At 32.3% G+C, this 22,805-nt stretch overlaps 1 protein-coding gene across 3 annotated transcripts in view; it reads left to right on the top strand.

Annotated features, from left to right (window-relative positions):
• The window catches only part of vas (ATP-dependent RNA helicase vasa), a 77,167-nt gene that overhangs the window by 42,906 nt on the left and 11,456 nt on the right, over nt 1-22,805 (top strand). For all 3 annotated transcript variants that reach the window (XR_012755749.1, XM_075360517.1, XM_075360516.1), the window contains 4 exons: nt 2,096-2,275; nt 4,856-5,048; nt 17,425-17,625; nt 19,217-19,389. Coding sequence is in view for 2 of the 3 variants with exons in the window: in XM_075360517.1 (XP_075216632.1) it covers nt 2,096-2,275; nt 4,856-5,048; nt 17,425-17,625; nt 19,217-19,389 (747 nt within the window). In the remaining variant the exon portion in view is untranslated. The remainder of the gene's footprint in view (nt 1-2,095; nt 2,276-4,855; nt 5,049-17,424; nt 17,626-19,216; nt 19,390-22,805) is intronic.

Here is a 22,805-nt window from a genome sequence, read left to right as displayed (position 1 = left end):
AATCCTAAGTGACAAAAATTATCATCCGTTAGTGACATATTTGATGTTAATACCTTAGGTTCATCTGTTAAACATGAATTTAAATAATGCATATGCTGCATGTCTGACAAATAGCTATTATTTATAATTAAGCTTTCGAATAGATCTCAAAAATTTATCCATTCGGTATAGATACCACTAAATCTTGATAAATTAATAGCGAGTAACTGTAGCCCCATGAAATAATTAACATTTCCGGAGCGGTTTGAGCTAGTTAACAGATTTGATAAATCACCTTCTGATCTTTTCCAAGACCTTTCACCAACATATTTACCTAAAATAAATTCCATTTTAGAGCTAACAAGAAAAGTATTGCTCCTCAATTAGGCTAATTCATCATGATATCGTGGTAAATCAGTCTATATCTCTCGCTCGCTCTCTGGTTGCAAATCACACTCCCAGCTATGATGAACTGGTGATAATATTTACAGTGTTTTAACTACACAAAATAAGTTCCCAAAATATTAAATAACTGCTAACTAAATACTTGCATAACTGAAAAATTAAACCACTATACGTTATTAGTTCACTATGCACACAACATTTTATAATTTATTAATTGTTAGAATACTTATTATAACTCATATATCTGTCCCAGAAGACCAGTGTTTAATTTATAATACAAACATTGATAATTTATGGACTGTTTAGTCCAGTTATGGATGTTTGGCCAGTAACTGGCCAAACACTCGCAGAAGGGAGATGAAAGTCAAGAGTGAAAACATTCTAATATAAAAGAATATTAAGACATGTAGAAAAAATATAGAGAAATACTTAAATACATCATTCGAAACAGATAGTGTTATGTACTCTTTTGATATACTCTAATGCTGATACAGTCAATTATAATTTGCTGATATATTGTCATGAAAAAGAATCCAATTCTATACTTCCATCTTTTTGAATGCTTCCTTCTTAATTCATCCAGTTACCAAAGGATGATCTGCATTTCTTGTTCACTGTTAGGAATAAATTCCTAATGAACAAATATGCTGCTAACAAATATCAAAACCAACATAACTTTTCCTTTGCTCTATCCAAAGTAAATTTCTATAAGTGTGAGGTGATGATTTCCACTACTGACATGTCACATTTCCTGTTATGATCTAGCCCAGATAATTTCCTTTTTGATCAGCTATAGTGATGAGATTACTTGCCTCTGTCATGCAAGTTTTTTCATTGGTCAAGATAGACACGTGGCCACTATAAAGTCCATCAACATGACTTTATAAAGCCACTATAAACATGACCATCAGTATAATGCCTATGCTAATTGTAAACTGTTTATTTCATTGCTAATTTTCCATTTGATTGTTCAACTTGTTAATGTCTGGAACTGTGATTTTTTAAGCAAAATGCAAAATTTGATATTTATGTTGTTCAGTTCCTAACATTTTTCAATGCACGTATATAATTAAAAAAAAAAGTTTTACTATTGTAAGTGAAGCAGGAAAGATGTGACATCATGAGTGTTGCCAAAATAAAAACAAAAATTTCCTTATTACAATTGCTATTTTAAACTATGAAGCAATTCCGGGAACCTTTTTAACCTATTTTATATGTGAGTAAAGCTTATGGCATTCAGTCTATTATTTTATTTAAAAGTTCTTGGATAGTAACTTTGTTAAAGTTGTGTAGACATTGAGGTAGCTCATTTTAGCTGTAATCTTCTTTGTCGCAGTAAGATGTATGGCAACTATATATTTTTTATATGACTCCCATCAATTTCATTTTTCTAATATACTAAAAATCCATTTTACTTCTTAAATTATAGTCTGCTGCTTTGGTTCAAATTCAATATCTTCATATTAAAATAAAATTACTGAATAAGTTTTAATATACAGATATTTATGCATTTCTTTGTATGTAATATTCTATAGTCAAAAGTAGTTTTCAGATAAATCATATTCATTGGTGATATTATTTTTCCCAGATATTTGTATATTGAAACATATTTAAATCTGAAGTGCAACTGTAAATTTTAATTTGTGATTTGTTAGCTTAAGTAATTGAATATTAAATGTTAATTTATCACCATAATTATTGTTATTTTCAGACTAAAGGTTGTGATATTTTAGTTGCAACTGCTGGAAGATTGAAGGATTTCGTTGATCGTGGCACAGTATCATTTTCATCTATGAGGTATTTTGTACTTGATGAAGCTGATCGGATGTTAGACATGGGTTTTTTGCCAGATATTGAACAATTATTGCAAAATCCAAACGTAGTCCCTGCTGTAAGTATTATTGTAGGTTTTGACATTTTTTGTTAATTGTACGTTTGTTATTTTTTTGTCAACATTTAGAAATGTGGCTTAGCTTGATTACTTGTACTAAGTGGTTGTTACTGGTAATTGCTGACTTTGTTATCTAATTTTTATTTCATTACACAGATATGTTAAATAATTGTCTTACAGCGAGATCTACCTTACCTTTTGTATTTTTTATTAAAATATTTTTTTAGAAGGGTATTTTGTTTGAAGTGGTTTTTTTTACTGAATTTGCTCATCTAAAAAAGCCAGTACATATTCCCCCATGTCGGTTCGGGGATGGGAAGAATCTAGGCTCAGTGTCTACTGCCAGTCGTAAAAGGCAACTGTCCATTGATCTTGCCCTTCTTTTCTTTTTTCCTTTCTTTTATTTTCCAAAAAAATAACTCAAAAAGCTAATTCATAACTTAACTTGATGGGACTTTTGGTCCTACATCATTTTCACAGACTGAAAAATTTATAACATGAAAATAATTGTAATTTTCAATTACATTTGTTCGTGTTTTGTAATTTTCAATATGATTAGTAAAATTATATTGATTGGTACTATCCATATTCCTCATCATGTCTTCTGCGTATAAAATTTCTTCATCAGAATTTAAAGATACTAATGAATTTTCCAGGACTGAAAATTTGAGTTTTTTGGTAAATTGGGCATTGTCCTCCAATAAACCAAATTTCAAGGCTATTTGAGCCATATATTTTTCATTACTACTTTCATGTACATTGGTTTCGATAGTTTTCTTCTTCAAAGCAGTTTTATTTTTATATTATTTAGACATAAAACAAATGAAACAAATTAAGTGTTCGATTATTGTAGTTGTTATTATTTATTGTTATTATTATGAAAATAGTTTGAAAAACTGTTAGTATATTATTATACTTTTAGTGTTTGAAACAACACTAATGTGTATTTATGTAAACAAAATAGGAATAGTCACAAAATAACCGGAAATTTTTTTTTTCTAAATTGTACCACACCTTTTTTTGAGGACACATGACATTATACTAATGTAATATTATTGATATAGTATAGGCTTATGTGGCCATCTATCTGCGAACATCATATAAATTATTCCTTGGGCATTAAATTCGTTGATTACGATTGTGTCTGTTATTTACTGCAAATTACAAATGATTGTGTGTCCTATTACAATAATAATAATTACAAGAATGTAAAATTGCATGGAAGTTTGAAACATGAAAAATCCATCTCTTTTGAAGTATTAAAAAGTATTTAAAAGAAAAAAATTATGACTTTGTAGCTAATCGATATAGGAATGGTAGTAAGTGTTAAAGATTATATTTTTACTGAGAGCGCACATCTATCTTGATGAATGAAAAAAAAAAAATATTGAGCGTGTTAAAATGTTTCAAGTAATAGAAGAAAAACTGTTTAGATTGTGAATAATTAGGATGTCAGTCAGAAGTTGCTCCATAATGATGTGAACTCCAATAATGTATTCTCCATAATGATGTGAACATGCATCTACTTTGTCAATACATGTAACAAAAAATGTCTAGATGAAAAAGAATTTTGCATGACAATGGCAGGAGACCTCATAATACAACTGATCAAGATGTGAATTTTCTGAAAAAAATCATAACTGAGATGAGATGTGTTTTTTGTGTGATGCACAGACAAAACACCAGTCTATGGAAAAAATTTTTTTATTGACTGCATATTTCACTACAAATTCATTCCCTGAAGGAAGAGTTTGGAAAAGAGAGAAACAACGATTGGACCAATGCACCATTACATTAGTCCATACTTGTCAAAGGATACATAGCACACTTAACAATTCTGGAGCATGTACTATATGCTACCAATTGACTATCAGCTGATTTTTACTTGCTTAAAAATGCTCACGGAGGATAAATACAAACCAATGACATGATGGGCAAAGTGATGTAACAACTGATGACAATGTCTGAAAGTAGAACCCAGGAATTTTTCTAACAACTATGTAAACTTTGGAAAAAACTGAAAAACGTTGGACATTTACTGAATAAACTAATTGTGGGAGCTTTGTCTATCTATATATATATATAGACAAACACCTGTAAAACCGTAATTAGGACTATAACATCATATAAATGTGTGTGTAAAGCTTCATAAAGCTCGCACAATTATTTATTCAGTAAATGTCCAATGTTTTTCTGTTTTTTCGAACGTGTATATATATACACACACTTACATACATTTACTAAGTGTTTAAAAACCATTTAAAGAATTCAGCAGATGGTTCTCCACATTGAAATAAAGAAAAAAACTATATCAGTGTGTGTCTGGAAACGCTTAGTTTACTGGCTATCTCCCATTTTATATTTTTAACAAAGATTTATTTCTCAGAAATGGCCAATTGTATCAAACTGAAATTTGTGTACTGCTTTTTTCATGATAAATGACTTTTTTCATTCATTGTTTAAAAAATCTTGTAATAGCATCAATTTGATTTTCCTTTTGTTTGGAATTATAAGAAAATAATTTTTTTTATGTAAAATGATTGATTGATGAATTATGGAAATTTATTTTTTCTCTTTCAGGGTGAAAGGCAAACGCTGATGTTTTCAGCCACTTTTCCAAAACAAATTCAGCAGCTTGCTTCTAAATTTATGCATAATTATTTGTTTTTAACTGTTGGAGTAGTTGGGGCGGCTTGTTCTGATGTAGAACAAAACTTTATAAAAGTATCAAAATTTCAAAAACGACAAACCTTAACTGATCTGCTCAATTCAGGTATGTTTCTTACTTTACTAGAAAAGTAACTCTTTTTAGAAAATATTTTAAATAATAGAGTTGTGTTATGTGATGTTATAGTCCTACTTATGGTTTTGCAATTTGTTGAATATTCAATTAATTCATTTACATATTGACCACTGTGTTCATAAAATTTAATATTATATGAAATATAAACCACCAAAACAATAATTGTGAGGCATATTCATAAAGTAAGGACCATTTGGTCATTAAAAAAATTAACTCATGAGAAAGGTTTATACTTACAGTTTTAGTTTACTACATATCTACTTCACCTTTCCAGATAATCGCCATTCAGTTCTAAGCACTTTTTGTATCGCTGCAACAGTTTCTTTAACATCTCTGCATAGAAGTTTGCCTTCTGGGAATTGAACCAATTGATAATGGCAGTCTTGAGTTTCTCAAAAGCCAGCTATTTTTACACGGATTTGAATACTAGATCGTGGATACCGGTGTTCTTTGGTGGTTGGGTTTCAATTAACCACACATCTCAGGAATGGTCGAACTGAGAATGTACAAGACTACACTTCATTTACACTCATACATATCATCCTCTGAAGTATTATCTAAACAGTAGTTACCGGAGGCTAAACAGGAAAAGAAAGAAAGAAAGAAAGTCTTGAGTTTCTCGTTGTTTTCATATTGTTGTCCACCAAGCCACTTTTTCAAATGCAAGAAGAGGAAGTAGTTGCTAGGTGCAAGGTCTGGACTAATAGAGGGTGGTCAAAAACTTCCCAACGAAAATCTTGAATCTTTGTTAAGGCAGCTGTGTGAGTATGCGCATTGTTCTGAAGGAGGATTATACCTCACGACAGTTTCCTGCACCATCAATTTTGGATTGCACATCTCAGTTTGGTGAGTGTTTCACAGTACACATCAGCTGTTGATCCACGTTCCATTAAATCAACCAGAATGACGCCTCATCCCAAAAAACGGTAACCAATATTTTTTGACTAGTACAAAAATTGCCTAAACTTTTCAGTGTTTAGGAACTTGAATGGCGCCAGTGTATTGACTGTCGTTTTGATTCTGTGTTGGTGTAGGATATCCACATCTTGTCGCCCATAATAGTGTGGGAAAACAAATCACCTCCATCTTATCCATAGTGGTATAAAAATGCTCATCCATTGCACATTCGTTGCCCTTGGTGTTATGGTCAGTGAGCATTTTTGGCACCCACTTGGTACACAGTTTGTGATATCCGAGCTTCTGTGACAGTCATGTAGATAGAGGTGCATCCAACATGCGGAAATTAATCGCCAATCACATTGCTGTTTTCGGTTCACTTGTTCAGAAATTTCATCAGTCTGAGTACTGGGCCTGCCACTCTGCTGTTTATCATGTAATTTGTGAAGCCATTTTTCTAGTCTCAACACCATTGTCTAATATTTTCTTCACTTATTGCTGTAGGTCCATACACTGGGCACAACTCCCAATGAATTTCAGCAGCTGAAGAACCTTTTGCACTCAAAAATCGAATCAAACGCACATTTCACAACTGGCGGGAGAAACGATTGCATGGACATTGCATTCTGCATTCACCAGCAGGCAAATGACTGCAGAATCAAAACAACAACTGAAGTAGCTTTGTAAATAGCCGATAGATGGCCCTGCATGTGTGAAACTGTTCAGACCTGCTAATATTTAAATATAAGCCGATGGCCCTTACTTTGTGAATATGCCTCATAGAAAAGTTTTTACCGTATTAATTTCTAATAACTAGTTCATAGTATTGAATATTCAGTAGGCATTAAATTCTACATATATTAAAACATATTTTCTCTGTACCAATATATTATATTTTTATAATCAAAAAAACCAACTTGAACAACACAAGCACAGAATTATAAAGTAAATGAAATGACACCTTTATTTTTCTTTTCCCAAAAGCATTTTTGCAGAATCTTGCATAATCAGTTGTATATAAGATATATTTATATAAAATTACATATCAAACATAAAAACCTTTAAATTAAAATTAAAAGTTTAAAATATAAAAATTACAATCATATATACAAAACCATATAAAGTCAATTAAAAAAAATAACTCCATGTATGTAAATATGCCCGCTCTATGAATCATGAGACCTTGCTGTTGGTGAGGGGGCTTGAGTGCTCAGGGATACAGAGTAGCTGGACCGAAGGTGCAACCATAACGGAGAGGTATCTGTTGAGAACCAGACTAAGGAATGATTCCTGAAAGAGGGCAGCAGCTCTTTCAGTAGTTGTGTGAGTCACAATGACTTGTGATGTCACTACTCAGTCCTCTGAGTACTGCGCAGCTGAAAGCAATGGAAAACTTCAGCTGTTTTTTTTTCCAAGAAAATGTAGCTCTCTGCATTTTCACAGAGCAATAATGGAGGCGCCTTCCATGGTAAAATATTCTGGAGGTAAAATAGTCCCCCGTTCAGATCTCCGGGTGGAGACTACTAAGGAAGGGGTCACCAGAAAACTAAAAAATAACATTCTACGAGTCGGAGCATGGAATGTTAGAAGCTTAACAAAGGTTGGTAGGCTAGAAAATTTAAAAAGGGAAATGGATAGGATGAATGTGGATATAGTAGGAATTAGTGAGGTTCGGTGGGAAGAGGAAGGCGACTTTTGGTCAGGTGATTTTAGAGTAATTAACTCAGCGTCAAATAATGGGCAGGCAGGAGTAGGTTTCGTGATGAACAAGAAGATAGGGAGGAGAGTGGAGTATTACAAGACACATAGCGATAGAATCATTGTAATAAGGATAAAATCAAAAACTTAACCGACGATTGTTAACGTCTATATGCCTACAAGCACCCATGATGATGATGATGATGAGGTAGAGTGTGTATACGAAGAGATTGATGAAGCAATTAAACATGTAAAAGGAGATGAAAATTTAATAATAGTTGTAGATTGGAATGCAAGCATTGGAAAAGGCAAGGAAGGAAATATAGTGGGTGAATATTGGCTGGGCAAAAGGAATGAAAGAGGAGATCGACTTATAGAGTTTTGCACAAAGTATAATTTAGTAATTGCCAACACCCAATTTAAAAATCATAATAGAAGAATATACACTTGGAAAAAGCCAGGCGATACTGCAAGGTATCAGATAGATTATATCATGGTTAAGCAAAGATTTAGAAATCAACTCGTTGACTGCAAAACTTACCCTGGAGCAGACATTGATAGTGACCATAATTTGGTGATAATGAAATGTGGATTGGGGTTTAAAAACCTGAAGAAAAGGTGTCAGATGAATCTGTGGAATTTAGAGAAGCTTGAGGAAGAGGAGGTAAAGAAGATTTTTGAGGAGGACAGCGCAAGAGGTCTGAGTAAAAAAGATAAGATAGAAAATGTAGAAGAAGAATGGGAGAATGTTAAAAAGGAAATTCCTAAATCAGCAGAAGCAAACTTAGGCGGAATAAAGAGAACTGGTAGAAAACCTTGGGTTTAAGACAATATATTGCAGCTGATGGATGATCGTAGAAAATATAAGAATGCTAGTGATGAAGAAAGTAAAAGGAACTATCGGCAGTTAAGAAATGCTATAAACAGGAAGTGCAAACTGGCGAAAGAAGAGTGGATTAAAGAAAAGTGTTCAGAAGTGGAAAGAGAAATGAACATTGATAAAATAGACAGAGCATACAGGAAAGTTAAGGAAAATTTTGGGGTACATAAATTAAAATCTAATAATGTGTTAAACAAAGATGGTACACCAATATATAATACGAAAGGTAAAGTCGATAGATGGGTGGAATATATTGAAGAGTTATAAGGAGGAAATTAATTAGAAAATGGTGTTATAGAGGAAGAAGAGGAGATAAAATGGGAGAAACAATACTGAGATCTGAATTTAAGAGAGCATTAAAAGATTTAAATGGCAGAAAGGCTCCTGGAATAGACAGAATACCTGTAGAATTACTGCGCAGTGCAGGTGAGGAGGCGATTGATAGATTATACAAACTGGTGTGTAATATTTATGAAAAAGGGGAATTTCCGTCAGACTTCAAAAAAAGTGTTATAAAATGATACCAAAGAAAGCAGGGGCAGATAAATGTGAAGAATATAGAACAATTAGTTTAACTAGTCATGCATCAAAAATCTTAACTAGAATTCTATACAGAAGAATTGAGAGGAGAGTGGATAAAGTGTTAGGAGAAGACCAATTTGGTTTCAGGAAAAGTATAGGGACAAGGGAAGCAATTTTAGGCTTCAGATTAATAGTAGAAGGAAGATTAAAGAAAAACAAACCAACATACTTGGCGTTTATAGACCTAGAAAAGGCATTCGATAACATAGACTGGAATATAATGTTCAGCATTTTTAAAAAATTAGGGTTCAAAGGGTACAGAGATAGAAGAACAATTGCTAACATGTACAGGAACCAAACAGCAACAGTAACAATTGAAGAACATAAGAAAGAAGCCGTAATACGAAAGGGAGTCCGACAAGGATGTTCCCTATCTCCGTTACTTTTTAATCTTTACATGGAACTAGCAGTTAATGATGTTAAAGAACAATTTAGATTCGGAGTAACAGTACAAGGTGAAAAGATAAAGATGCTACGATTTGCTGATGATATAGTAATTCTAGCCGAGAGTAAAAAGGATTTAGAAGAAACAATGAACGGCATAGATGAAGTCCTACGCAAGAACTATCGCATGAAAATAAACAAGAACAAAACAAAAGTAATGAAATATAGTAGAAATAACAAAGATGGACCACTGAATGTGAAAATAGGAGGAAAAAAGATTATGGAGGTAGAAGAATTTTGTTATTTGGGAAGTAGAATTACTAAAGATGGACGAAGCAGGAGCGATATAAAATGCCGAATAGCACAAGCTAAACGAGCCTTCAGTAAGAAATATAATTTGTTTATATCAAAAATTAATTTAAATGTAAGGAAAAGATTTTTGAAAGTGTATGTTTGGAGTGTCGCTTTATATGGAAGTGAAACTTGGACAATCGGAGTATCTGAAAAAAAAGATTAGAAGCTTTTGAAATGTGGTGTTATAGGAGAATGTTAAAAATCAGATGGGTGGATAAAGTGACAAATGAAGAGGTATTGCGGCAGATAGATGAAGAAAGAAGCATTTGGAAAAATATAGTTAAAAGAAGAGACAGACTTATAGGCCACATACTAAGGCATCCTGGAATAGTCACTTTAATATTGGAAGGACAGGTAGAAGGGAAAAATTGTGTAGGCAGGCCACGTTTGGAGTACATAAAACAAAATGTTAGGGATGTAGGATGGTAGCGGGTATACTGAAATGAAACGACTAGCACTAGATAGGGAATCTTGGAGAGCTGCATCAAACCAGTCAAATGACTGAAGACAAAAAAAATGTAAATATGACATCAAAATTAAAAAATTTAAAAATAAAATAAATAGAAAATTTATACTATGTAACATGGCCAGCCAATTTTACATTACTCATTTAATTTTAATTTTTTTAATTATGACAGCATATTTATATATGTAGTTATTTTATTTAATTGAGTTCATATGTTTTTGTATATTTGACTGTTATTTTAATTTTTTAATAAATATAACTTACAACTGTTGATGTGCAATCCCATGAAAGTGCTTTTGGAATAAAAAGAAGATTAAGGTGAGTGTTGTTTGATTTACTTTGTAATTGTGTACCTGGGTTGTTCAAATTGGTTTTTTTTATTATAAAAATACGCTATTAAATATGCATATATTTAGAAAGAAAGAAATGTTTGTTAACTTACTGTAATTTTTTTTCTCTATGTATATCTTATTCATTGAGATTGCTTTACAAGATCGTATGCAATCTTATATACATGTTCAAACTAAAATTCACAGAAAACATTCACTAATGACAGCACAGTTCACAGTACTCTATATACTTAATGTATGTTGCAGAATTATTTTAACATTAATTCACATTGTAGATCAACTGTTATTTATTGTCAACTTTGAAATAATAGTTTTTCAAATAATTTATTGTATTTCTGTCATTAATATAGGCACCAGGGCAAACCGAATTGTGCTTAGCTCTAGCCCCAGTATGCATGCATTCTGCTGGAGTGGATTGTAATATCATTGGTACTCATGGGAACCACATGTCTGTTTCTTTAAATACTTGTTTGATTGTTGTTGGTCCACCTGAAAAACCAACAAACCAGGGAGCTTAAAAAGGCTTCAACTGATGTCAGTTGATGATGTGTCTGGTGATTATGATTAAAAGAAATAGCATGATTAATGCTAAACATCAATAATACCTTTATTGTTGTTATATAAGGAAGAAGGTAAATCGTTTACAATGGTTTTACTTTTCTTAATAAACAACTCCATTGTTGCAGCATGTAAATCTGCTAAATCAATTAAAAAACTTAAGAGTAGTACCCTGTTGACTGAGGTGACTGATGACAAACAGAGTCTGAAGCTACTGGCCCTTAGGTTCATAAGGATGAATGAGGTAATAGTGGAACCACATAACCTTAAATTCCAGCTTCTGTTGTGACTTGGCTGGAATTGAACCTCCAGAGATAATAGATGAACTATCTCCGCAGTCAGTCACATCTGTTTAGAGGATAAAGAGGAAAGAGAACAGTGTTGATGTACCAACATCTTCACTGATTATAACCTTCTCTACTCCGATGATCCATGAACCAATAAAAATAGGCTGGCTACCTGTCTGTCCATGTGTGACTGTACATACCAAACCCCAAACGCTGCATCAAGGTTTTAGTACTAAGAAGCAAGTTTGTGCTTATTGCAGCTGTGTAGGACATGATGACAGCCCATGTACTAAAGCTGAAAAGTGTGTAAATTGTAAGGATTCTCATTTGGCAAGGTCTAGAGAATGTCCCATTTGTAAGGAAGAACAGACAATAATAAGAACTACTGCAGAATAAAAAGTGTCATTTCTTGTGGCTTGTTGGAATACAGAAAATCCCTCAGCATAAGAAATCCTGTGTAGTGTGTTGTTAGTTTTGTCCAGGATCTTTCCAACATAATCCACCGGCTTGGACTAGTAGTGAACGCGTCTTCCCAATTCAGCTGATTTGGAAGTCGAGAGTTCCAACGTTCAAATCGTAGTAAAGTCAGTTATTTTTATACGGATTTGAATACTAGATCGTGGATACCAGTGTTCTTTGGTGGTTGGGTTTTAATTAACCACACATCTCAGGAATAGTCAAACTGAGATTGTACAATACCACACTTCATTTATACTCATATATTTCATCCTCTGAAGTATTATCTGAAGGTAATTACCGGAGGCTAAACAGGAAAAAGAAAGACTTTCCAACAATGTACAAAAAACAATTTGATTTGGACACCACATGACTTCCGTGTATGCCTATTAAATTACATAAGAACTTTTTTCTTATTATTATTTATTGTAAAATTTTTTTACAATCTGTGGTTAATAATTATTAATAAATCAATATATTTAAATTTAAAAAAAAAAGGAGATGAAGTTTGATTTGAACTGATGTGTCTTCCCCTTGTAAAGAGCCAAATATTTCATTAATTAAAATTTCATTTGGCTATAACTCTGGAACAAACAAAAATAAGTACCACTATGATATATCATTAAAAAGCTCTCGATGAGGGCTTATTACTGCAGTTAAGAAAAAGTCCAAAATCCAAATATTTTTTTTTTATTTTGGGCTTTTTTTTGGACACTTTTGGTTCAGTCGACTGCAATCAAAAGGGGAGGTGCTCAACTAGGTGTTACAAAAGTTCTAAATCCAAAATTTCAACATCCTATGGCTAATCGTGTTTGAGTTACGAGATACATACAATGTCACGCTGAAACTAGTCAAAATGGATCTTCCATTGAAATCTGAATACTGAAATTTTTCACGATCACAGTACTTCATACAAGGAAGTAAAAATGAGTGCACATCATGTAAAAGAACTGACCAAGTTGGTTCAAGTATTGTCAGAACAAGTAAAGAAAGCTGCAATTAAGCATTGATTCTGACAAGAAAGTGATTTCTGCTAGAAAAACTGAAGGTGGTTTATCTAACCCCACAGTAGTCATTACATCATCACAGAAAGTCCCTGCTGCACCAATTTCGCTGCAAGCAACCCAGATCCCTGTGAACAGATCTAATAAAACATCATCGGCTGGTATGACCACCAGGCTTCCAAATCCCTCCACCATCTCGAGATTCTACAAGGATGGCAGATGAAGTGCCTGAAGAAGCAAAGCACTTCTTAAAGATCATATGATCAAAAAAGAAAAGCTGGATTGTATTTGATAAATAGGTTGCATGAAGAGCTTTTATATACAACAGGAAATAAGTTTTTCCTATGGCTATGAATATTATTCAATGGAATGTTTACAAAGTCCCTTTTCACCATGAGGATATTGAAATCCTAATAAAGGAAGAAAATCCTTTAGTACTATCTCTGCAGGAGACTCAACTCTGCCCCAGGATGTTGTCTTTTTGAATGTGTCTTTGGGAAAGATAGAACTGTCAGACTGAGGGAAGAGGACGAGAAGGTGTGGCTGTTTTCCTGAGGGAAATCGTTTTAGACTCCACTGTTCCACTAATGACAAACATCGCTGCAGTTTCTATCATTTTTCTATCCTTGTGTCTACTGCAGTTGTCAAGTCCGCAGTCGATTGGTGTGTTATCTAAACTTACATTGCCCCTCTTTCAAGTGTTCAAAAAGTTTCCTTGCTTGTTTCTTCAGATTTCCCTCAAATATTTTTGCTATGTAAGATTTTAGTGCTAATAGTCCACACTTTCAAAGACCCTTCATGTCCTTCTTTAAATAATGATACTATTTCTACCATTCGTCATTCAAACTTCTCTTCCTCACTGATCTGCAAACTCTAAATCAGCATTTGTTACTACAACTATCATAATCATCTCCATTGTAAATTAACGACAGTTGCTTTGCCTTTAATGTCTGATATTAGTTCTCTCATCTTTATTCATTACAGTTTCCTTTCTTTCCCCTCTAAACTACCTAAATGTGTCTCCTCTTTTAACTTAGTTTTTATAAATTTTTAACCTAGAAAGTTAAAGTAGTTAATAAGTATGACTTACAGTATTTAATACTTATTGTCAGATAATACTGCAACGTAGACAATTGTTGTAGAAGATAAAAATCCTGTAACTTATTTACTATATTATATTTCTTTGTGCAATGAACACTTAATACAAGGCGATTTACAAAGAGTATAACAAAATTTAAGGACAAAGATAACAAAATAAAGAGGCAAGTTCTAGTTCCATAGATACAGATATGCTTCGTTAGCGATTGTTGGTTGGTGAAAGATATTGCTCTGATTCTGCACCTTCGGTAAAATTAAGCCAGATTGAAATTCTTGAGATCCAAATTATTAAGGGGTAATTTAGTGGGTTTATATGAAATCTGAAAAATTAAAAAAGTAGGTCCCAGAATTGTTTTTTATTAAGGTTTTGAAAAATGTGGGATAAAAGACAAAAGATTGGGGGATCAAAAAACTTTTTTATATTCAGTGCAAAATAACTTGTTAGAATTTGAATATGAGTAAATAGTTTGAATAAAGTCCATAGAAAATAAAAAATAGCATAAAATTTTAAGTTCCAATATTGTACAGGATTCAAATTCTAAGAGTAAGGTAGTTCGTTCATGAAAAGAAGTGAAAAATCTAGAAGAAAGTTTGAAATAACAGTATTCCTAAAGAAACAAAATCTTTCAATAGTTAGAAATTAAGAAACAATCATAAACTATGAATTATTTCAAGCAGTTTTTCAACTGTATTATTGTTTCTTTTATGTCTAGTGTATGCCTTTTTTTTATTCCCAGCAAAAGCAGATATACTCTTTGTGGGTAGGCATGTACATAAGAATATTCACAATGGTGCCTCATCAGTAAAACAAGGAAAAAATTAACTACAAGGGATGATCAGAAAGTAAGTTACACCCTCACTATGAAACAAGCATATTTATAAGACAATTGTTTTTTATTGAACAATGAACTGCACATTCTTATCTATTTTTCAACATAATCACAAAGCTTTTTCTAAACACTTTTCATACCTTATGACAAGGTTTTTGATTCCACTGTCATAAAAATTTTGTCCAATTTCCTTCAACCATTCAAGGACCGCTTCTTTCAGTTAATCATCATTATTAATTGTTGTTCCTCAGGGCATAAATTTACTGTAAACAACTCCCTCAAAATCAAAAAAGACTGTGGGAACTTTCAAACATGTGGGAATGTTTTCAATTTTTTTGGCTGCAGCGAATTTTTGTGTCTCCATTCATGTAATGCTCATTTAGTCTCAGGAGTGTAATGAAGCACTCTGTTCTCATCCCCTGTGATGATTTTATTTTAAAACTGTCAACCAGTCTTGGAATAACGTTGAAGAAAAAGACACAAAAAATTGGTTTGTGGTTGTTGGTCAACAGATGTGTGGCACATATCGTGCACACATCTTACGGTAACCAAGCTGATAATCATAAACACACTACCATTAAACTCACTTAAGTTCGCAATCTCTAATTTTAATGTGCCGGTTACTCAAGATCATTTCATTCACGTGTTCTGCATTACCCTTTGTGTTTGCAGTTGAAGGACGCCCAGCATGTAGTTCGTCACTCACATTTGACAACACAACCTGTGCTGCCCCCACAAGACATTAATATAATCCCTTTTAGTTCAAGAACACAGCAAGTGTGTAACTTATTTTTTGATCTACCTCTCATAGTTAATAGTAGTAACATTTGTAATAAGTTAGAGTGCTAATCAATGGAAAATAAATACTCATTAAGTTGATCCGATTTTAATTCATGTATGTCTAAGATATATTAATTTTATCTTAACTGAATCATTAAGGAATACAACCTCATCCTTTCCGTAACATTGAGGTCCCACTATTCATATTAAATTGTTATAACATATTAATAATGATTGTAAGGGATTATTGTACAAAAAACTCAGAAAAGTTATATCTTTTTAACTACTTGGAAAAAATTGAGTTTTGTAATTTATTGAACCTTGTTTTTTTCTACATTACTCTGGAGAATTCAAGGTTTTTTTTTTGAAGAAAACTGGAATCAAACAGAAAATTATGCCTAAAAGTTTATCCTGGTTTTGTGCTTGATTTCACAATTAATGGTTCAACATTTTGTAACTTTGTTATTTACATTTATTAACTAATAGATTTAATTATATCAAAGAACAGAGTTTTATCTCTCATAAGAGATATTTTTGATATTTTTCTGATGCCAGTTATACACAGTGGCCTACAAAAATTCTGTTCAGTTCTCAGTAAAAAATTTTTTTTTTTGGACTGAAATATGTATAGTTCGATTTCTGCATTGTATTCTGTTCTTAGGTAAAGGGAATTTACTGTTAACTCCATAGTAAATGTAATTGAATAAAATCCTTTTTCTGGCACACCTTTTTCTGTCTCATTACTGAAATTATGTTTTTGTATAACAAAGTGTTTTTCAAAACATAGTTGAATGCAAAAAGAATTTAATTGTAAGTTAATATACAAATTAGCTACCTTCACTTGCAGTACCATCAGAAATGATGTTTTGAAATTAAAGAAATATATAATACTTTAGTTTATATATTTACATTTGTAATGTAATCTAAAATAATGGAATGTTAAAAATGCACTACTGAAAAAGTGACCAAAATAGATATTTTTATGCACAAGTTTCCAAATAAATTGAATACACAGAATAATACAGAAAAAAACAAAGATTTAATAAGACAGAGTTCAGATTTTCTATTTATTGGTTAGAAAAAGAATAATTCTTGTAAAATAACTTCTAAAGAATTAAAGTATATAACTTCTACAATATATTTTTTTCTTTTATGTATAATACTGTTCCTATAATAGTTAAGCTAGTCAAAGTAATTCAAGCTCCTCTTCCTCGCAAAAAATTATTTCTAACTGCATTTATTGGTAGTATTTGTCCCTAATAGCTTCTTGTGTTTGCTAATCATGTAGTAGTTTAGTAAGGTAAATGGTCTGTCATTTATTGTTTGTAAAATTGATTATTTTCTATTTATATTTTATAGAAATTGTAATCCAATAGTATCATTCCTAATTCAATTTGTACAATTTACGTAGTTAAACCTGGTAAAAGCTTAAATGGTTACATGTGCCTTTGTACATTGTTAACTATAGGCTGAATTTAATGTGTTCAGCCAGTGTATAACATGTCATAAAAATTTCTGAATTCAGATGAACTTCTTGTCATAATTTCTGGTAATTTCAGGAATGTTGTTTTCAATAGCAGAGTGTATTGCTTTTTCTTACATTAATAAAAATTATTATGTCCAATTTCAAATGTGAAGTGTCAGTAATTTTTTTTTAATGATAATTGAAGCTGCTTTTTCAGTGCCAATGTTTTATATTTATTTACGCTTACTATGTTTTAGACCCAGGTGATAAAATATTAGTGTTTGTTGAGAAGAAAAGAAGTGCAGATTTCATTGCTACATTTCTGTGCGAACAAAAATTTCCAACTACCAGCATACACGGAGATAGAATGCAACGGGAAAGAGAAGAGGCTTTGAGGGATTTTCGCTATGGCCGAATGAGGATACTTGTTGCCACTGCAGTCGCTAATCGAGGGCTTGGTAAACATTTTTTAATATTTGTGAAGTTATTAATGCTATATGTGAATGTTAGTCTACATTTCAAAGAGTTATAAAATTAGTAAATTTTAAAACTATATGTAATAATATATTTGAAACATAAATTATGTCTTCATACCCATGCATACACAAATTTTAAGTTTGTAAAATAACTTAGTATGCAGATTTATCGATCCTATAATTGCTTTTTGAAATTTACGAGATTATTCTGTGTATGAGGAAGGATAGGCTAGACAAGAAGTCATGGCTTGACGACCTACTGATATCACATCACCAGTTCATCCCACTATTGCACTTCTGCCTGGTAGCTGGAGAATGTCATAGCTGGATTGTATAGTCGGAAGTCTATTAATTTCCTTCATGTAACCAGAATAAGATAATCAAGAAATGTGCTATTCTAAATTTACTAGTAATCTCTTTCTTGATTATACATTGTTTTGTGTTAATGTTATACAAACAAATATTTTAGCATAAATAGATATTTTGTGAGTGAGTGCATGCATAATTCTCTCAGTACTTCCACACACTCTTGCCCTTATAAAGTTTGCTTAGATGTATTGTTTTTAATTTTAGTAAACTATATGAGTTGTAATAGTCAGTACATGTTATATGGTCAACCTGTTACATTCTCTGAAATTTTTATTTTGTTATATAATAAAATCATAATTAATGATAAATTTTTGTCAGAATTGTTTAGGTCTCCTGGATTGTTAAAATTCGTTTCAGGAAAAGTATAGGGACAAGGGAAGCAATTTTAGGCCTCAGATTAATAGTAGAAGGAAGATTAAAGAAAAACAAACCAACATACTTGGCGTTTATAGACCTAGAAAAGGCATTCGATAACGTAGACTGGAATAAAATGTTCAGCATTTTAAAAAAATTAGGGTTCAAATACAGAGATAGAAGAACAATTGCTAACATGTACAGGAACCAAACAGCAACAGTAGCAATTGAAGAACATAAGAAAGAAGCCGTAATAAGATAGGGAGTCCGACAAGGATGTTCCCTATCTCCGTTACTTTTTAATCTTTACATGGAACTAGCAGTTAATGATGTTAAAGAACAATTTAGATTCGGAGTAACAGTACAAGGTGAAAAGATAAAGATGCTACGATTTGCTGATGATATAGTAATTCTAGCCGAGAGTAAAAAGGATTTAGAAGAAACAATGAACGGCATAGATGAAGTCCTACGCAAGAACTATTGCATGAAAATAAACAAGAACAAAACAAAAGTAATGAAATGTAGTAGAAATAACAAAGATGGACCACTGAATGTGAAAATAGGAGGAGAAAAGATTATGGAGGTAGAAGAATTTTGTTATTTGGGAAGTAGAATTACTAAAGATGGACGAAGCAGGAGCGATATAAAATGCCGAATAGCACAAGCGAAACGAGGATTGTTAAAAATAACAGCTGAAGGAAGATGTAAGTTGTTTACTAGTTATTAAGTTGTTAGTAACATTAATTATCAATATTTAACATTTTAGTGTAATTTTATGTATATTAAAATCCAATTTAAAAAATTCTTATTGCATGTAATTTTATTGACCTTTTTATTGTATATTTTCCAGATATAAAAGGAGTGTCACATGTTGTTTTTTTTGATCTCCCAAAGTCAATTGAAGATTATGTACATGGAATTGGAAGAACAGGTCGTGTGGGTAATAGAGGAAAGGCTACTTCATTTTATGATTCAGAAAATGATTCGCATCTGGCTGGGGATATCATTAATATTTTAAAGCAGGTATTTTCTCTTGAGCATTGATATAAAAATTTATTTTTTCATCAAAAATGTTATATATACATTAAGTGAAATAAGATTTTTAAATTGAGGTATAAAAATTAACATCAGTTGTGGAAATTTTTCAAAACTAATTTGTAATGTTAAAAATTAATGAGATTGTTCAACATCTATTATATTTCAGCAGTCGTTGTGCGTCATTGAAGCAGGTGGTTGTTGTATTTTGATTTAGTGTATTATGATGGAATGTATTTAACAACATTACTGAAACATTGTGGGATAGGTTTGGTGATAGCTAAGTGAAACAAGATATAAGATTAAACAGGCTTTTGAGAGTGAGTGGTGATCATCACATAAGTTTAGAGTGGTATAACCATTTTTTAAATAATAATTTCAGTTCAAGGTGATTCATCACACAGACAGGGGGCATTAGCAAGTTTAAATCTGTCTTTAACATTGTGTCAGTTTGATAATGGAAACTATTGACTCTGAATAAATGCAAATATCCTTGGAGTAGCAGTGAATCCACATACATGATTTTATTGGATGATTTGTTCATGTACAGAATAGACACAAAATCTATGTCAAAGCTGCTTTTGGATAGAAAGAGGTCTGTTTTGATGTTGCATAGTCATGTTGAAGTGCATCAAAGGCAATTCTGCCTTCCTTATAACTAGTAATGAATTTTGGTGTTCACGTACATCCCAGAAATCAAAGTTATCACAGTGAAAGTCATCGATCCCTGTTAGTAGAGTAACTTCAGCATTGTTTTGAATTGCTTAATGTTTAACAACTTACATCACTAATTGTATATTTGCAGTTGATAAAAGCACTAGACTGAAAATATAGTTGCAACGTTTTCAGCTTCATTTTTATTTATCAAATAAATATTAATAATCTTATTGGCAGTGACATGTGACACAGTGTGATACTTCTTATTTGATATAGGTATATGTTTGATTAATGTTGACACCTTTTTTCTGTAAAGATTATATAAATGGTAACAATAAATGGCACTATTTTTTCATGATTTTTGAACTTTTAATTACAGTAAAAGTTATGATATTACTTTTAACAGTAAAACATGTGATAAACTACTAATTATGTATTACACGACATTTTTTTTATTTTTTAAAGCATTAAATGAAATTTTATAATTTCATTTGTAGAGCAATTTGTCAGTTTAGTTACCTTTGGGACTCAGTCTAGATAAATTGTATTGTATTACATCTACTACATTTCTATTAATGAATTAACATAAATAAAAAGGAAAAATTTTTAATTTCGTTTTTTAGATTTTAGGATATCTAACTTTGTTTAATTCGTTCCTTTCTTAGTCCTTAATTTGATTTGTTATGCTTCTCTCAGGCAGGAAACATGTGTCGCTGGGCTTAGCTAATAAAGAAGGAGCCTTCTGGCTATTAGAAAGTGCTACCATAGTATAGTAAATGGCATGAATCTTGAAGCAGAGCTTAGCACCATGTCAACTGAACCTCCTCTAGCTACATTCTATTCCCAGTTAATGTAACATATGGTTCGCTAAGGAACCATCTGTATATTAAAAAAAATTAAATTCTGAATTTCCCTTGTCATATACCACTTTGCTTTTCACTGCCATCATCTTTCAAAGAGATTTGAAAATATTTTGTGTTGTTTTCAGTTATATCCTCCTGTATTTATCTTCATTTTTTTGCAATAAAGTTTCTAATCTATTTTAGAAAATTTATCTTTGGCAATCTGTTTATATTGTTAGTCAAAAGTAACATTGTGGCTTGTAACATATCGTTTTACTTAAGACCAAACCATTTCAATAGGGTTTTAAGTGTGGTGGAACAGGGGTAGTTGTAGCACTTCATGTCTGAATTTCTTGACAAGTTCATTGAACATAAACACTATTTTTTCTTTGTTCCTTTTAATTATCTCTTACAGTTTAGGTTCCAGCATAGTAAATGAGGATGGAATTCAATAATTATGTAACCAGTCTTCCATATCTTATTTTTTTGTAATGAATGTGGATAATTGTTCTTGTAGTGTTCTGTGATAAGATGTGTTGTCTATTGAATCCTCTATGAATCATGAGACCTTGCCGTTGGTGAGGGGGCTTGAGTGCTCAGGGATACAGAGTAGCTGGACTGAAGGTGCAACCATATCGGAGAGGTATCTGTTGAGAACCAGACTAAGGAATGATTCCTGAAAGAGGGCAGCAGCTCTTTCAGTAGTTGTTAGGGGCGTGAGACTTAAACGGCCATATCAAGATTACTCAGTCCTCTGAGTACTGCGCAGCTGAAAGCAATGGAAAACTACAGCTGTTTTTTTCCAAGAAAATGTGGCTCTCTGCATTTTCACAGAGCAATAATGGAGGCGCCTTCCTTGGTAAAATAGTCCCCCGTTCGGATCTCCGGGTGGGGACTACTAAGGAAGGGGTCACCAGAAAACTAAAAAATAACATTCTACGAGTCGGAGGGTGGAATGTTAGAAGCTTAACAAGGTTGGTAGGCTAGAAAATTTAAAAAGGAAAATGGATAGGATGAATGTGGATATAGTAGGAATTTAGTGAGGTTCGGTGGGAAGAGGAAGGCGACTTTTGGTCAGGTGATTTTAGAGTAATTAACTCAGCGTCAAATAATGGGCAGGCAGGAGTAGGTTTCATGATGAACAAGAAGATAGGGAGGAGAGTGGAGTATTACAAGACACATAGCAATAGAATAAGGATAAAATCAAAACCTAAACCAACAATGATTGTTAACGTCTATATGCCTACAAGCGCCCATGATGATGATGAGGTAGAGTGTGTATACGAAGAGATTGATGAAGCAATAAAACACGTAAAAGGAGATGAAAATTTAATAATAGTTGGAGATTGGAATGCAAGCATTGGAAAAGGCAAGGAAGGAAACATAGTGGGTGAATACGGGCTGGGCAAAAGGAATGAAAGAGGGGACCGACTTATAGAGTTTTGCACAAAGTATAATTTAGTAATTGCCAACACCCAATTTAAAAAAAAAATAGAAGAATATACACTTGGAAAAAGCCAGGCGATACTGCAAGGTATCAGATAAATTATATCATGGTTAAGCAAAGATTTAGAAATCAACTCGTTGACTGCAAAACTTACCCTGGAGCAGACAATGATAGCGACCATAATTTGGTGATAATGAAATGTAGATTGGGGTTTAAAAACCTGAAGAAAAGATGTCAGATGAATCTGTGGAATTTAGAGAAGCTTGAGGAAGCGGACGTAAAGAAGATTTTTGAGGAGGACATCGCAAGTGGTCTGAGTAAAAAAGATAAGATAGAAAATGGTAGAAGTAGAATGGGAGAGCTGAAGGAAGATATAGGTTGTTTACTAGTTATTAGGTTGTTAGTAACATTAATTATCAATATTTAACGTGATTATCAATATTTAACGTGATTATCCT

Source organism: Lycorma delicatula, chromosome 3 (genome assembly GCF_047948215.1).
Source record: "Lycorma delicatula isolate Av1 chromosome 3, ASM4794821v1, whole genome shotgun sequence".
In the NCBI taxonomy this organism is placed as follows: domain Eukaryota; kingdom Metazoa; phylum Arthropoda; class Insecta; order Hemiptera; family Fulgoridae; genus Lycorma; species Lycorma delicatula.
This window is presented reverse-complemented; position numbering and strand designations above follow the sequence as displayed.